This window comes from Homalodisca vitripennis, chromosome 2 (genome assembly GCF_021130785.1).
Source record: "Homalodisca vitripennis isolate AUS2020 chromosome 2, UT_GWSS_2.1, whole genome shotgun sequence".
Lineage (NCBI taxonomy): Eukaryota > Metazoa > Arthropoda > Insecta > Hemiptera > Cicadellidae > Homalodisca > Homalodisca vitripennis.
In genome coordinates, this window is record NC_060208.1 from 85,092,427 (window position 1) to 85,111,285 (window position 18,859).

Genomic DNA, 18,859 nt, shown 5'->3' on the forward strand with positions numbered 1-18,859 from the left:
GTTCGTAAATAAATACGAAGTTTCCTCTAAAATACACTCCAACAGTCATTACATTAGATGAGAAAGAAACAATCAGGATAGTCTCTTCCTAAACCACTCTCTATCGTTTTCCGTTGTCCCAGGCTATTTAAAAATAATCAATGATGATTGTATGTCTAAAAGATCTGGCCTATAGTATAAACGAATCCTTTCTGAATTAGAAAGTTAAGTTCAGGTATTTAATCTTTACTTAAAGCAAAATTCCTAAAACAAAAACGCTAAGGCTTTAGAAATATTAATGTATTTAAAATGGCGCTTTGCCTCTAAACTTCTAATTCAAATTATAGAAATATATTATTAAATCTGAAATCAAACTTCTAGTACAAGTATTTAAATCACAATTTAATAACGTTGCCAAATTCCAGAACTGCGTACACAAGCATTCCTTGGTGTACATGGATTTACTGCGCGTCGTCCACTATTAATTTGGGATATTGGTCGTATGCCGCTTGGTGTGGGTATGCCGATACCAAGCCAACATAAACGCAGGGGCGCGTGTCTGTCCATCAGGTATAGCCTCTATTTTTATGGTATTAATACGAATCCAAATGGATTTTAGTTTATTCCTTTTTTACTTACTTTAAATATTTAAAAAGTAATCTGTTTACAGTAAAAAAGCTTAAGTACCGGCTGTTGTGAAGGGACTTTGGGTTTTACCCCATAAGAACAATGTTAAACTTCAAACCACTTTTACGAGTTTTCATTTACAATTCACTTCAATGTAAAATTAATACGCATCCAAATGCTCTATAGTTTTTTCCAAGGTTAGAGATTTGTTCTGAGTAACCGATAAAAATATCGATAAATTAAATTATTTCATAATGACATTTTTTCATTATATGAGTTCGAAAAACATATAAATAAAGTTTAAATGAAAAATTACGTAAATCATTGGAAGAATGTTATTTACAATGAAAAATAATGTATTTTATTATGTGTACTTCACTTCTAAATATTGCCAACATATTATGCAGTTGTTTGTGCACAGGATGTATTCTACTGTCATAGGTCGGGGGTTACAAATTTGGACAACTAACTTATTAAAGTAATTATTCATCGGTTACATTTAGAGGCAATCGGTTTATAAGTTATAATGTTTGGCTCTTATATGAGAAATCAATTAGCATACATGTTTTAGCACTTATTACTCCATAATGATCAGCGGCGGGCCAAAGTCTATATTTGAAAAATGTGAAAAATTTTAAAACTCACCCTGTATATAATATAGTATAAAATCAGAATCCTGCGTAAAGGTTCCAGTACTTTACTTACGTTCAATTGAGTCTGGCTCTCTTTATAGCTGGCGTATTGATTTATCATACACATCGTCTTCTTCTTGAAATTCTCCTTGCTCTCCTTCCCCCACCATTCGTCAAGGTCACCCTTGTAGTCAAACTGGCTCCCCTGCAAGAAATAGACAGTGCTATAAACTTCATAATCCTTGTATTTATAATCCATGATGCCGGGCCGTCGTTCACTGCTTTATAGAGGAAACATCCCATCTACACTAATCTTTTACACCTTAAGAAATGAATGTGTAGTCCGACCTTCACCAGAAAAATTAAGAGAATTTTAAGAACTATTATTTTGAGAAATTGGTCTCATGGCGGAATTTAATGAAGATTACTATTGAAATTGTGGATGATTATACCTTATATTACTTTCAGTAATACAATAAAATATAATGTAAAAATATGGTTTATTACCGCACAGTGAGGAAAACGTTGCATTACAACAGATAACGATCATTAAACTGTACCTAACATGGCCTAATCTCATTACCGATAATATCCCCTGCTTACAATCACATTATATAGGTAAACCGGATTGTGGCTTAGGCCACCTGGAAGATTAAATAAAAGGTTTAAACTAGTGGTTTTTCAAAAGGTTTTTTTAATTCACTATATAATAACAATTTTTGAAGTTTATTCATGCGTTAGCATCGTTACGTCGCATGAGCATCATCGTTTTCTGTTTTCTACCGTTCCTGCGATATTGCAGTCCCTGCCTCCCCCCCCCCCACACCAACTACTGAGAATTAGAAACGTCTGTCTGATCCATCCCACCTGCTCACCTCTCTTCTCTACATCCTCCTAAACCCTATCTGGCTTTTTATATAGCAGCAGCGTACTATTTCATGTGTTGTGTGCATTCTTTTAGAAATTGTCAATCAATATTGTTACACTCTGTACATCAAGTAATTGGTACTGCTGTTTTCATAAATGCTGAACTTTATGTGCCAATAAATATACACTTGTTTTGTTATATATTACTTTTATCAGGTTGAACGTGCAAATGTAACATTTGTAAACAAAAGCTTCAATTTTGGAAAAACAGTGTGAGATAGCAAAATGTTGCTAATATTGGTTTACAAAACTTTAAAAATAAAACAGGAATAACAACTTACATGTACCATTATTTTTCCAAATCGTCAATGGCCGTGAACTTTAAAGCTTAAGAAATGACGAAAGAGTATAAGCTTAACAAAACTTTTCAATTATTACGTAATATTAAAGTGTATTAAAACTGTAATATTGTGTCTGAATTGATAAATAAGTGAATTGTTGAATAATGTACCCCCGAGTAATGTATAAATATTACATCTAATATTACATACATATTATATTATATCAAATATTACATTACATCTCTACCAATAAATGTATGGCCTCTCAACCCATAGAAAGTTTTAAAATGGTTACTATCCACATTGTTCAAAATCACGACATAATGAAATTTTATAAACCTGCATTCTATAAAACATTAAGTTTAAATTAATGCCTTGACAAATGACTAGTTAAAGCATCGTAATCCTGTTATCCTTTTGAATCTTCCATTGACCATAATCAATAATGAATACGAAATAAACTATTTATATCCTTATACAACAATAATCCTTGTATGTTTCAAGATGATTCAGAAATAGCTATGAATTATTTTGCCAGATTAATCCAATATTTGGAGAATTGTTATTACGATAGCTATAATACATTTTTTGAAACTACATCAAGAGGTCAAATTTCCCTTCTGGCATAGTAGGAAGAAAGTTGGATTTCACATGTGCTCGAATTGTTATGAAGATTATGTTCTTCTATACTTCTAAAACTTTGGAAGGACCGCTTTTAATGAGAAAATATTGATAATAACAATAGCATTAAATTAATTAAAAATTTTATCCCAATTCTAATTTATATTTTAAAATATGCCAGACCGAATTTGTTAAGCTTTCAAAGTAGAATGACAGTTATGCCGAAACGTAAACAAACCGTTATATAAACAACTGATCTTAACTAACACGCCATTTAAAGCGTATTTACTGAAACTACCAGCACTCAACAACTAGACATGAGAATGGTATATGTAATCAGCTTGCTGAACAAAAAGCTTTTGTTAGACATAAACTATACATACAATGTCTAAATCTGTAACAGGAGGATTGCCATACGAAACAATCTTTGCTGTTGACAAACATTATAGTATAACAACAAATATTGATGTTTCGGATGGCTTAGCTAATGGTATTGTTGGTAAATTATGTCAAGTCGATCAAAATGAGAATAGAAATATAACAATGTTTGGATGCTATTTCCAGAAAAATTTGGAAGGAATCTAAGAAGTGTGAAGATTATATGAGACATCATAGTACGGTTAATCTGATTATTAGTACTAACTAGCCTACGTACATCTGATTTTGAAACAATGCAAGTCGAAAACAATGTTGGTGTCAAAATAATGAAGCTACATTTAGAGCTTCATCTAGCATAGGTCTTGCTGACTGCTTCAAAGTGAGTCTTCGGGGTCAAATTCTGAACATCTTATGTTTGGGGCATTTTGTTAAATAGCAGAGTGCTTTACCTAAGCGCTAAAATCTAAAACGGCCTTAAAATATTTGTACTCACTATAAATATAAACAAATTGAAAATAATAAATAATGTTTACACATAACATTTGATTGCATTAGAAATGCGGTATAATTGATATGTCACAACTTTAGAGACCAAGGCGGGATTTTTCGCTATTTTAAGACCAGTAGGGCGTAGCCTCGAGGGATTTTCGAAATAAGAATGGGCATATATTCATCCGAGGGAGCCCAAGAATGCCCATGTCAAATTTCAGCGCAATCGATTGAATATTTTATTTTTGAATACGTGAACTTTACAAACACACAATAGTTAAAGTAGCCTTAAATAAATAATTAAATTTACTTAATAATGGCCATTACTGCTCATAATTTTTATTGAATTGTGGAAGATTTAAAGTGTGTGTGTGTGTGTGTGTGTGTGTGTGTGTGTGTGTGTGTGTGTGTGTGTGTGTGTGTGTGTGTGTGTGTGTGTTGTGTGTGTGTGTGTGTGTGTGTGTGTCAAGATGAAGTATCATGCTAAATTTCAACCCTATAAGTCAGCTTATTCTCGACATATCATGCGAACAGACTTAAATTAGGTTTTTTCCATCTCCATGAATCGTAGATTTCGTTAACATTCAGCCAATTAAAAGTAGGTCTTCAAACTTCTGAAACTTACACATAACTAACCGAAACTGTATTTAAGTTATTTGTGAAGACGTGTAGACAAAATCAATAACCCAGATACACTGAAGCCACACAAGATTTGTTTAGTATTTAGTGCGAATATTTAGTCTGAAGGATAAAAAATTTCAAATTTTGGCAACAAAATCTGAGTTAGTTTTGTGACTAAACAACCTTCACTTTTTGGATCACACTTTCGTCAGTGAATAGCTGTGCCCTCAACGAAAGATCATCGCTGTGGGACCATATTTAGTATCAAATATGTATCAAAAGTTTTAAAGGCCTAATTACATAGTTTATTCCACAATTTGTCATTTACCTGATCATCAAAGCCATGCGTAATCTCGTGACCGACAATAAACCCTATCCTGGCGTAGCTCACATACTGAGGAATCCGAGCGCTGAAAAACGGCTGCTGGAGAATTCCAGCTGGAAATTCTGGAACAAGCATATTCGGCTTTATTATTGCTGTCATTAATTTTTCCTTTGTACTTAACGTACAAGAACAGACATTATTTACTAAACTAATGGTTCAAAAATTCAATGGAGTAATTCACTCACTATGAACACAGCATTTGTTTGTTGTATCAATATTCTTAACTAAACATTTTACCCATCCTAAAAAAGGGAAAATTAGTATATAAATAGATTAATACATAAAGAATAGTAATAGTAAAAACATCAAGTGATAGCTCATTCTGAATACCTTGGTAAAATAATAATAATAATAGTGAAATTAAAGTTCTCTGAGTGGATTCTATGCAATCCTAATAACCTTTTTTGTCTTTTCTTTTTTGTCTTCTCATCCAGGATTTTAATTAGTAGTATCGGCCAAATGGGTTATCACCTATTGAGTTTAGAACATTAGGGACTAACTTTATAATGAGTCACAGAGGATGTTATTACATAACAAAATATAATTTTTTTTAAATAAATTCCTAGTTTTTTAAGATAGAGTTTCTTGTGAGCGCGTTATTGTGTATCGTTATTCGCGCCTCGCATTCCTCTTGTAGTTCGTTTTGTAAACGGCATTTTACGCATAAACGTTTATTCTTCTGTTTAATTTGCAATCTTCTCCTCGTATGCCATACATTTTAAACAGAATATTAAGATCAATAAACAATATTTACATCAATTTTTGTTCACACCAGCAGGTACACATGTTTACACTTTTATATAAAAAATATTATGGTGTCTGTGTATGTGCGTGAGTGCGTGCATGCGTGGGTGCGTGTGTTCGTGCAGGCATGCAAAGTTTACTTCGAACATGTTATTAAAATTCTATTATTCACCCATGCATTTCTTGTTGAGATTTCTTTAACTATACAGACCATTAGAGTGGAACCCGGATAATTCATTTCTTTAATTTTTTAATATTATGTAACGGGATATGAGTTTACATGCATATTTTCGGCCCGATCGAGTAATAAAAAGTGGTTTAATTTACGAAATGTATTTTGGCGTCATGACGACACACTGACAAAAGGAGTTTGAAAGCTTACCGTAGGAATTGAAAAGTACAGAGTATTTTTTACAAAAAATAAATTAGAATACTATCAGCTCTTCAAAAGGTTGAACTTTTGGAACATCCGTATAATTAGTTTAATATAATCTACCATGAATCAAGGTAAATTATTACGTAATATTAGTAGTGACTCTCCACTCTTACAGGTATCTAAAAGAGATAATCTTAAATTCGACATAGTAGACTATCTGAATATAGTTTATGTAGTTCACATTCTAGGATGTATAAAACATAAAACCCCAATAATTTTTCTGTATGTAAAATCTTGTGTTTTTATTTCGTTACTTGACAAAGATAGCATATACACGTTCTCATTTTACTATTTTACTTTATAGCTGAAGTCACAAGCTCATTAACAGGTTAAAATTAAACTACCCGTGTATATATTCAGCGCTGCCAACAAATTAAACTACCCCAGCTGTAAGAGTCATAAAGCAAATATTATAAAACGATCGTGAAATATACATATAAAAACTCATAAACCATTATTTTTGTAATAATTTGTTTCTATAATTAGAAGTATGAAATCATAATTGGGGAAAGAAAGATACAAAAGAACTTTGATGTGTCCATTGAATGTTCTAAACATAAGTTAAGTTATAGTTACGAAAATAATGGAAGTAGATACAAAAAAATATTGATGTGTCCATTGAATGTTCTAAAGCTAGGTTATTTAGCGTGAAGTATCAGTTCATTTTTCTGTAAGAATATCATCATAATCATGGATGAATACTGTCTACTTACGCATTGAGTTCTCCATAGGGTTATAGAAGGCGTTTACCATAGTGACAGTACCGTGCGACCTCCAGTCTGTCCTGTTTACCTCCTCTCGCAGTTGGCGGAACTTGTAGTCGTTGGCCCAACGAGACAGATCGATCAAGGCCTCGAAGTACTGGTCCTTGTCAATGTCCAGCTGGGAAACAAAACTCTTACAGCACAGTTGACAAAACACCACATTCCCAATCCCTATTCCGATTTTCACATTTTCAAAGGGTTAAAAAAAATTGTATTTTCTATTGTATGATAAATGGGAAAATCTAGACAAATACATCAAGAGGTAAAAAGTAAGAGAAGAAACTTTACAATTAGTTTGTCCATTTTAACTGATTTCAATATTTGTACAATCTTAACGGTGTGTCAGTTTATAATGTGTTATTACAATAAAAACATCCTTAAATAATTTAAATATAAACGGTGTAACAGATATATAGCATATTCACCCGGCAAGTGAGAGAACCGGGTTCGAGTCCCGTCGGAGCAAGTACTTTTTGTGATTCAATTTTTATTGAAAAAAGTAAATTATATATATTTACAAAAGACACTGACATTTTTTTGAGAAGTAACATTTAGTAAGACATTGTGGAAAAGTTTTTATAATACTGCTAATTTTGTGTAGTTCAGGAAAACATTGTGTAATAAACTTTGGTTTTGTTTTTATAATTGAAGATACTTTGGGATGTTTTGGTTTGTTTATATGATTTATTTAAATTTTTTCTGGGCAATTTAAGTGTTTTAAAGTGTTGCTTAATTTGTTCAATGTAATTTAAGAAGTCTATATCATTGCTGCATACCTTCTTGGCTCGTATAGATAAACGTTTTGGAATACATTAGAATAGATTTACATTGAAATGGTTTTTTTTATACATTTGATGGCAACTTTTAGAAAGTTCATTGTACTTGTTGTTTTAACATGTAGTTTTGTTTTTTATGTAGCCTGATTCTATAAAAATGTTTAATCTAAAAAAGTAATCATTACATCAGAATAGTTCAATGTAAATTTCAAAGGAGAGAACTCTTGAAGATTTTTCAAAAACTCTTGCAAAGATTCCATCACTTGATGCGTATGAAAAGTATATCATCGATGAAACGTAATCATTTCAGTGGTTGAAGATTTTGTGAGGCTAGAAATTTCTTCTCAAATTCGCCCATGAATAGGTTAGCATATGAGGGAGCCATCCTGTTGCCCATAGCTGTACCAGAAATGTGAAGATAATTTTTGTTTTTAAATTAAAAAATGTTCGTTGTGAGGACGAACTGAACTACTGTAAATAATCCAAAAAGTTGGTGGACGGAATAACATTATTTGTAGTATCTAGAACACTCTACAGCCATCATACCTTCTTCATGTTGTATGCTCATGTATAGAACATTTACATCTATTGTTATGGGAATATAATTTTCTGGAATTGGTTTTTGTATAGTAGTAACTTTTTAAATGAAGTCATAAGTTTTTATATAGGATGGTAATGATTTTACGAACAGCTGAAGTTGATCATCAATATCAGCCGAAATTCTTTCTGTTGGACTCCCGTAGCTAGAAATAATAGGTCCACCAGGTGGAGGACAAATGGATTTTTGAATTTTGGAGAGTGAATAAAATATTGGTCTTTGAGGCCACTTCGGAGTTAATAATTCAATATTCTTTGTAGGCAAATCGTGATTGGAACCGTAATCTTTAAGGTAATTTTTGATAAATTTCACTAATATTATTTGTAGGAACGTCATCTAGAGACCTGAATGTATTTGTATCAAATAACTGTGTGGTTGCTTCTTCAATGTGGTCTTTTAAATTTAAAATAACAATCTTACTTCTTTTATCAACCGAGAGAATGATTATATTGTGATTGTTCCTCAGTGATTTAATTGCTTCTCTTAAAGAATTTCGAAATTCGAGGTTTGACTAACTAGACAATACAATGTTGATAAACTGTTCAGTTGCGTGATCTGTAGGGAGAGCGGGAGGTTCCCAACCAGATTTTTGTTTAAACATATTCAAGCAAGGAAGAATTTCATCATTACACAATGTTTGTTATTTGCTGAAGAAGAACTTGACAATTAATTCTCGGGCAATGGTCAAAGCATCGTTTATTAGGCTTATTTAATTAAAGTTTGGATTAGGACAAAACGAGAGACCTTTTGAAAGAACTTATAGTTCATGTTTGTTAGGTTCATAATTAGAAGTATTTTTAATGCACAATTCGAGAAGATTACCGGCATTATTTACATCTTGGTGGAATACTTCCACGTTGATGCGTGTACATTTTTGCTGGATGAGTTTTCAACACAATAATTTTCGTCATATTAGTGTGGTATAGTATTATAGTATTACTGAAGCATTTCCATTTAGTCAGTATTTAATTGCTATTATTTATGGTCTTCTAAAGATTTTTAACAGTTAACTTGAAAATGTTTGTTTTGTTAATTATGCAAATCTGTAGCTTTTGTACTACATTTATTCCTAAAAATTAAATCAAATGTATATCAATGGCAATAGCCTAATGTAATTTTTGCAATAAACATTAAATCACAAAAATTACTTGCTCCGAAATGCCAATAGCCTAATTTAATTTGTTCAATAAACATTGAATCACAAAAATTACCGGGACTCGAACCCGGCTTTTATCACTTACATACATTTGATATTATGTTTTGTTAGTGTATATATATATATATATATATATATATATATATATATATAACTTATTGAAATGAAAAATAACAGATAAAAAGCTTCCATATTTCGTGGTAGGTATACCCACTTCAGGAAGCAAGAATATATTGTTGAGACATTCATTAATGATAGATCATTCTATCATTAATGTGTGGTATACTATGTCCAATACATGCAACACAATAAGGAAACTGTTTAAATATTATTGTATAATACTGATAGCTGCACGTTTTTGACAGCCACTATCACGTCGCAAGGTAGTGAGTTGAGTTGATAAAGAAGGCCCAATGACGTCAATTGTTATTCAATCTCACTTGATTTTTTTTAATTTCACTCTGCACGGAAATAGTGTTACTATTCGTGTTGTATTATTTATTAATTAGATTCTTTTCCACTCAAAATTGAATAAAAGCAATGTTTACGCTCACTTAACCCTAAAATAACAGATTGTTTTGACTAAAAACCTTTTACAAACACTATATTTAACAATATATATTTAAAACACACTTTGTATACACATAAAATCAATTTCCAGATTCATAACAGACTATGACATATTATGAACAAATATTAAAAAGCTGTATATATATATATATATATATATATAATAAAAAGTATTAACTCCAGTATTTCAGTATCGAAAAACCTTGTCCTTGTTATTTTAGTATTATAATCAGTCTATTGCATATATTTGTATATAGTTTTCATGGATTTGTTATTGTTGACTAGAATTCAAATAAATATTTATTTTAACTTCTTACATGTCTTAACCACGTTCCAAATTGAATTGTGAGTTTATCTACAGTTCCCCTTGCTCTTAGTGGAGCGTCTGGAATCCGACGCTGTCTTAGATTTGACTCCTGTATTCTGGAGTTACGTTCATCTTTAGAGATCCAAAAAAGTCACCTTATTGAAATCCTTCACACTATAGAAATGTCATATGCACGTCCCAAAGTTTTGACGGCCCATTATAAAATAATCACGATCTTATTTTAATTCTGTTGCTGATATATTCACATATAATTCACTATGGAAAAGTGTCACAACTTTTTATTATGTGTGTGGCTTTTAATAAATCATATACGTTGGATGTAGAACAAAATGTAAGACGTTTTATCGTTCTTATAAAATGCAGGGTGAGGGTTTGCAGAATTTAACATTAAAGTTTTAAAGACCCCATTTTACAATCTATCAAGAAAATGATAGCGTCTTTTAGTTATAGGACCTCATACATATAGAGAATGTTCGAAATTTAAAATTTTACCAGCTGTTTCTGTTACTTAGAAACCATAACATAAGAAACACAAACAGAGAGATGGACGGTAAACTAAACATTTTAGGAAATTTATTTATGCAATGTGTTTAACTATTTGCCGTAGTTTGACACCCTATTTTAGAATCACATTGAATGTTCTTTAGAGTTGAAGTGAGTGGAACGGTAGTGATCTAGATGTATGGAAGCCTATACCTCTGGAGGGCACACTGTAAAATACGAATTATCAAGAGCAGTCTCTATCAACGAACTATGCTACCAATTATTTTTTTTATTACTTACCCCTTTATAGAATTCTTCAATTTTGTTCATATCCGTAAGCTCATCGGGATAACCAATATGTTGAACAACTTGAGATGCCTTGTACACCGCTCGTTTTCTGGAAATTGTATGTAAATGATTTTGTGCATTATTGGTTTCAATCTTATTATTGTGTATTGGAACTCTAAACTACTAACTCATCAATAACATTCAAATAAAAAATCCATTGGCATTACTTATGACCCCATAAAATTTATAAGATAACGTTGTTGGTTCATTAAATGTTATTTGACTGCAAGTAAGACAGTACATCTTATCAGCGTAATGCTTGTAAAGAACATAGTAACTAAAGAGCAACGGCCCTGTGGTAATGCCTCTTGGGACCACCTCTAAAAATATATGTTTTCGTTTACTTTTTGGAAAAATGTTTCATTATATATATATATATATATATATATATATATATATATATATATATATATTACAACAGGGCCGTTGCTCTTTAGTTACTATGTTATGTTCAAGGACATAAACAAAGCTATAGATATTGCTTGATTTTTTCTTAATCTTGTTCTTTAATGTCACGGATGATCTCTTTAATATTAAAATATAGTACGTTGGTCATATTTAGGGGCACTTTCTCGAAAGCCTATCGACCTAATTACTTACTTGGTTTCTTCATCCATCCAGTCCAGTTCTTGAATGTCACGGATGATTTCTTCTCGTATCATATTGGTCATATTCAGAGCTGCCTTTTTGGAGGTCTCATCAAAGTATCTCTCGACGTAAAGTGAAGAAAGAGCCAGCGAAAGACTAAAAATGATGAATCAGCTGAGTTAATAATTATTTATTTATTTTTGAATTTGTTGGTTGACCATTTTGAATGATCCAACGTCAATCTCAAAAACAACTATTTGGGAAGTCCATTTTAAATAGATAATACAGATCTGCATAATGTTATTCCTCGAGCATTATTTTGTAAAACGTTGATTAAACATTAATTCGATTGGATTAAAACATTTAAGTTATCTTAGATACTGACCTTGAAGCGACTCCGATACATTCCTTCCACCGTGGCTCTCGCGCAGCTATTCCTACAGTCGCTCGGCGATATTCCATCTTCCTATTCCTCATCTGGTTGGTCAGAATGTCCGTCATATCGCCAGCTGCTTGCCACATCATGTAGTTGGCAATCACTCTGGCCACAGTAAAAAAAATAGTCTCTACATAATATTCGACATAATTTAAAATTCTTGCTAATGATTTCTTACGGTATACAGTTATACAATTTACAGCTTTACTTTTATTGAAGAAAACGTATTTTTTATTGATTTTGAATTCTAATTACATAATTCGTTAATATTCCTGTAAACACCAATAAATGCATACGACACTGTGTTTGACAAAAAGAATTGGCAATGGTTATTTTATATAAGTATAATATAGAAGCACTATTAAAAAAATAAAGATTATGGGACGCACATCTGTAGGACGAAGACAATTTTTGAAATATTCATATATTGCAGTATATGTGCAATATCAATAATATAATATACAAAACTATCGCTTTACATACAATAACTTACCCCGTTCATTGGTTTTTGTATTTTTTAGTATATTTGATAAATTTATATCGGTTTCATGCAAATCTACTACTGTGATTAATATAGGATTCACTTTGGGCATTTTCTTCCTTTTATCACACTATATTTTTTTACTTCAGCTGTCAAGCTTTCTCAGATTATTTAATGATGAGCTGATAAACTTCAATGAACATTTCCATAAACATTCCAAATTATGACGTAGCTTTCTTTCGTAAAAAAGTTAGTTCAATAAGGTAAATAATTTATTCTCTCTCTATGGGAGGTTATAATCTCGTAGTATACTTCAGAATTACATAATATTTTACCAAAAACCATTCTATAAAGTTTAAGATGTATAATACTGTGATGAAGACGTTTATAAACACAGAGAACAGGTTGGAACAAAATATTTTATTTAGCTACTGAGCTTACTACTAATACACTTCACAAATACTTGACTAATCAAAATCCGACTATTACTTTAATTGTTTAGGGTTTTTTTTATAAAGTCCTGTTCTGGCTTTAATGTCTTGAATGATTATAGATAAAGCAATAACACTTGGTGCATCATAACTACACACAAAATCTACTTTTTGAAGTAACTATCAGTGTTAACATGTCAGGAGCACGTGAACGGGTAGAACGAGTTAGAAAGAATGTTAAATGAAAGCATAGGTCGAGTAGCACATCATTTTAAAGCGCTCTATTAGGACAACACAACGCCAATAAATACAATGTCAAAAGATTCACACTTCAAAAAAAGGCACTGTTTTAAAATTTCAAAAATTTACAATGTAGATTTTATTGTAGACGGCTTGTATTCTTTTGTTAGGAAACTTAAACCCTTTAAATCCATACTTGGGCCTAAGTAATCTTTGAATGGTTGTTAGAGACCCTTCACATCCAATGGAGCATGCCCCACAAGGAGTTTAAGGTAAGCTTTGTTCAAAGGTATACATGATTTTAAAAGGTTAAAGAGTTGTCTAGCAGAGATGAATACTACAAACAGCTCTTAGGAAAATTAATCCAGTTCAAAGATGGCAATTTTTTTGCTTTTTACACAAACTATCATTATAGTGTTATTCACCCTTGCTATTAAATAAATTATGGTGTTTATACACGACAAACCGATGACAAAGCTACAATTACACTGTTATGCCGGGCGTGATAAATATAAGATAAGATAATTGATTTCTCTCAAAATTTCATTCACGTGATTGTTAGAAAGAAGAGATAATTTAAATGGAAATTTTTAACCTGATGTGATAAAAACATTTAATAAACACTGATATTTCATTTTAATACTTATATTTACCAATATATTAAACTATCCAATATACAATCTTTACCTCGCAGCTTGATGTTTTAACAGAGATAAAATACTGACTTAGGAACTGCAGAAAACTGAAAATCTTTTAACCAGAACATGCCTTCTCGATCCATAAAATCTAGATGGTTTTAGAAAGGTACCTCGTTCTAACACATTTTAACACTTACTCATCGGAGTACTTCTGTAGGAACACCTCAAGCTTCTTGAGGAACTCCACTTCGTTGACGATAATCAGCTCGTTTTTCCTGAGCTGCACAGACGCTGGCATCATGCTCTCTAGAAGTGCTGCCCAGTTGACCCACCCGAACTCTGCCATAAGATCTTCCAGCCCGTAGGGGTTGTACATGCGTTCAAAGTCCCGCCTTTGTTCTCGAGGTACTGTTATCTAGAAAATAAAGAACTCTTATACTCTTTTGTAGCAATTTTATTGTACTATAGTGTATCAGATTCCTGAATATGAGGGTTTTGTCGTAATAACTTTTCCACATTGACTCATTAATACCTCCAAAATTTGGGGAATAATTTGTATCACCTTTCTGTGTTATTATGACCACCGAGCATAATCACCAATATGTTTATATTTTGCGTCGTTCATCGGAAGTGTGACGTGACACTGATGTCTAGAGAGATCTGTAAATGTAGAATTTCAGGGAGCCTGTTTACTGTGCGTCACGCCCTTATTTGGACAGATCCCACGATATTACATCGGTATCCTTTTACCGATAACAAATATTGGTACTTGCCTTATGAACAAACCAACTGCTACTACTGTGTGAGTCAATGGTTTGCCTTGGTTATCCACTTTTAGTCTAAATGTGCTAAAATTTGAACCTGTAAAGAATTTAAATTTGACACTGACTTTCGTTGTAACCATGTGACACGGACAGAAATATTACTACGCTGAAAACATCGTTGAAATCCATCTCACTGATATGTATAACAAAAAGGTTGGGTCCCCAGGCTACGGAGCAGAATCATCCCATATCATTCCCACTGTTACCCTTAAGTAAAGAAAAACTGCTATCCGCGAGTTAATACTCATTATGTAATATATATATATATAATGTATCTGCCTGTTTGTCCGTCTGTCTTACAGCGTGGGTATAGCCAAACGCGTCTATAGACTGTTTTTCTACCATTTTCCTAGTAGTATTCCCACGCAGTTTATCCATACATGTACCCATACACACAATAAATCGTGTGCGCGCGTGCGTGCGTGCGTGCGAGCGAGCGAGTGTGTGTGTGTGTGTGTGTGTGTGTGTGTGTGTGTGTGTGTGTGTGTGTGTGTGTGTGTGTGTGTGTGTGTGTGTGTGTGTGTGTGTGTGTGTGTGTGTGTGTGTGTGTGTGTGTGTGTGTGTGTGTGCTATTTATTTGCGTGTTTTACAGCACGATCATCTTATGTACGTCTATGTAAATGATCTCCCATAAAATAATCTAGCGAAGAGAACTGATTACAGAGGACTATTACTGTAATATAATTTATCGACACTCCTACACCAGTTCTCAGACCAGTAATTCTAAATTACCAGGAGGTCAAAGGTTTCAATTATCTTAGTGGATTATTATAATATCTACTTTTAATAAAGCTTGCAGAACAAATTTTAAGATTTGAAGTTTATACTCTTGAAATGTATATCTTAAACCATAATTTTATCAGTAATAAGAAAAGTAAGTCTTTCGTAGCTTTATTTTTAACTATTTAACGTATAAAATAGGTTGTCGTATTTAGAAATTAAGAGAAGATTGGACTTAGAAAAAGAAAATATAACAGTAAACTTACTTTTAGGTAGGATTTGTTTACAAAATCAAACTATTGTAACAGTTCTCATAGTGGCTCATACTAATAGGAAGGGATACCTGAACCGAACATGGCTCCCAGAACCCAAAACCACCAGCCTTTCTTAAGTTTATATAAAATAGGGTGTTTCAGATTTTTCGAATATTTTAAGGGAACGTTCGTATGGTTATGGTAAATCCATTTTAAAACAGTGTGATTTTTAAGTTTTGGTATTCTGACGTCATACATGTATGTATTATATATTTATTAGGCCTAGCATTTTAATATTGTAACCTTTTTACAATGTTGACTTAAAATATTTCAAAACATAAGCATTTTACAAATATTTTATAAATTTACTTTATTAGAGAATTGTATTAAAATGCCCAATAGTTCTTTTAAGTAAATGAATGAAGAACAACCGACGTATTGCAGCGTTAGTAAAGGAGCCCTGCGTAATTACTCGAGCCGGTCCTTATCCCAACGGTTAAAATTATTTAGGTGTCAAACTATTGCATTAAATCCTCCGTAGACTAATTGTTATAGTCTCGGCTCTCTAACCGAGGGACCACGGGTTCAAATCCCGGGGAGGCCCAATCATGTACTTTGTACTTTAAAATTAAAAAAAAAAACAGTGCACTTCGAAGCCGGCATATCTGACGCTGAGGCTTAAATGAGATTAAAAAAAAAACTATAAAATAGGGCAGTACTCATTTTTTAACGGAATAAAATTTATTTTGAAATCAATGTGAGCTTCTTTATTACCATCCAAAATACATTGAATTCATCATTGGTTATTATAAATGACTGTACCTTGTATTTGTATTGCTATATTTTATTATTGACAGACGGCAACTAGCGCGTAATCAATCCGTTAGCAAAACTGCAGTACATACATGTATTTATCATACAATGTTTTTTTCTAGTTTTCGTCAAAGCAACTGCAGTAAACAGACATGGTCTTATGAAAGACTTCTTTATGAATATCGCTATAACGTTGTTTGTAGTTATTATGGAATATTCTTCAGCCGACTATTGTAAAATTCACTTTTTATGTGTTAGCTGACGGTAATGCCGCTGAAGAAAGAAAAAGCAACATTAAAAAGCAAAAAGGGCACGGTATTTAATAATGACCGATTACGAAATCAAAGATTGTTGGTAACGTGGGTTTTTAATATGTGGAATAATATTTTATTCCTTTTAAAATACGAGTCTACCAGTCTACCACTAGCCTACTTTTGGTAGTTAATAAAGTGTCTTGCCAACTAAATAGATTAAATCGTTGCGTTAAGACTCGAGTAGGCCTACTACTTTTAATAAGCTACAATATTTCGCTCATTCTTCAATCGATTTACTTTAATAATTTGGCGTTGTTCAATAAATATTTCTAAAAAGAGTAATTTTTCTAAAATATTAGTAAAATACTTGTTCTTTGAGTGTTAATTTTAATTGTTGCGCTGAACACCGTATAGGCTCGACTAACCTTATATTTCGGTAATTTTTATGAGATTTTCGTAGCAGATATTTTTTTAGATCTCTCAAAACATTATTGTTCAGAAATATTTGTAAAACTATTGTACTTTGAGGTATTTTAGTTCAAAAGTTTTAATTGTACGCTATATAAAATTGATAGATGTAAAATATTTAGAATGTATCTTGTTAATTAGCATTATTAATTTTAAAATCCATGAAAATTTTGGTTAATATATGTGTAAGGATTTTAAAGATACATATGTTTGAATTAAAAGCCACATAAATAAGACAGAAAACCAAACAGTAGTTAAAACTTAGTTTACTACAACCATAGGAACGATTCCTTAAAATATAAAAGAATTCTGAAACGCTTTGTATAAATATTATATATATATATATATATATATATATATATATATATATATATATATATATATATAATATAAATATAAGATATAAATTCCTATATGATAAATATTTAAATATAATATTTCGAAAATATATATATATATATATATATTAAATTTTCTATCCAGCCTCTGTACATACTAGTCTAACATTGGTGAGTGCTTTGAAGTAAAATGGCACTGTTATCTTTTACATATGTCTACGTAGCATTTATAAATTAATCGAATGAAAATAAATGGTCACAGATAACTACTACTTAAATAGTATAATTAACTAAAGCTCCAACAATAGTTCTTTCACCAGTAAGTATAAATTAATAGGACTTCAAAAGTTTCAATCACTGATTGTGATCATATATTTTTAATAAAGTATGACAGAAAGATTTAAACAATTTTACTTTGCAATACTCTTAAAATTTTATCTTCAACCATAATTTAACCATAAACCCATAAACTTATTTATATAAGAATTCCCTATCATTTGCTGGTGATAAAATTTGTTTGCATGCACGCCTTTTCATGCCTTTTCATACGGGATCAATCATTATAGGATCATCATAGCCTTATAGCATTTATATTGGCTCTCTGATGTCAACATTAATCCTTACTTATGACAATTTTCTATCCATTAATTTATCTCCAGTTAAATATTGAATTTCCTATTCAGCCTCAGTATGCACTAATCTAATATTGGAGAGTGCTTTGAAGTAAAATGGCACTGTTTAACTTACCTTTGCTAGCTCTATCTCGAACATCAAACTCTCGTTGAGTTTCACTTGTGCCAGTCGTCTATCTGCCCCGTACATCTCCGCTATGTCCACCATGTAACTGTAGTAGGCCTGGACTATGGGGTCGCTCAGTCCCTTGACTAGAAACTCCCGTGGCAGTCCCAAGCCGGCCTGGTCAATCTGTATAAATATATCGGCATTAAAAAGTGATAGTTTCAATTCTTTTCAAACAACTTCTACGTTGTTACTTTAGCAATTCTAATTAGCTATGTACTTTCAAACGAGCTCAATAAAGTTGGAAGTTCTTGACTATGGATCTTTTGAAATTAGTTCAGGATTACGGAACATTTCCACACTGATACGTCTAAAAAAATTCAAACAAATATTTCAAGAAGAATGCATTATAAAATAAGTATAAGATTAATCATCAGTTATATTTTCACTTACGTATATTTTTTATCTACTCATGTTTCATAAAATTAATAAT

General features: G+C 31.8%; 1 protein-coding gene across 3 annotated transcripts in view; it reads right to left on the reverse strand.

Annotated features, from left to right (window-relative positions):
• The window catches only part of LOC124354295 (neprilysin-2-like), a 43,230-nt gene that overhangs the window by 13,230 nt on the left and 11,141 nt on the right, over nt 1-18,859 (reverse strand). For all 3 annotated transcript variants that reach the window (XM_046804638.1, XM_046804636.1, XM_046804637.1), the window contains exons 6-13: nt 18,376-18,552; nt 14,155-14,372; nt 12,117-12,272; nt 11,744-11,887; nt 11,096-11,192; nt 6,834-7,002; nt 4,884-5,002; nt 1,312-1,443 (exon numbers count right to left, since the gene is read on the reverse strand). In XM_046804638.1, coding sequence (XP_046660594.1) covers nt 1,312-1,443; nt 4,884-5,002; nt 6,834-7,002; nt 11,096-11,192; nt 11,744-11,887; nt 12,117-12,272; nt 14,155-14,372; nt 18,376-18,552 — 1,212 coding nt within the window. The remainder of the gene's footprint in view (nt 1-1,311; nt 1,444-4,883; nt 5,003-6,833; nt 7,003-11,095; nt 11,193-11,743; nt 11,888-12,116; nt 12,273-14,154; nt 14,373-18,375; nt 18,553-18,859) is intronic.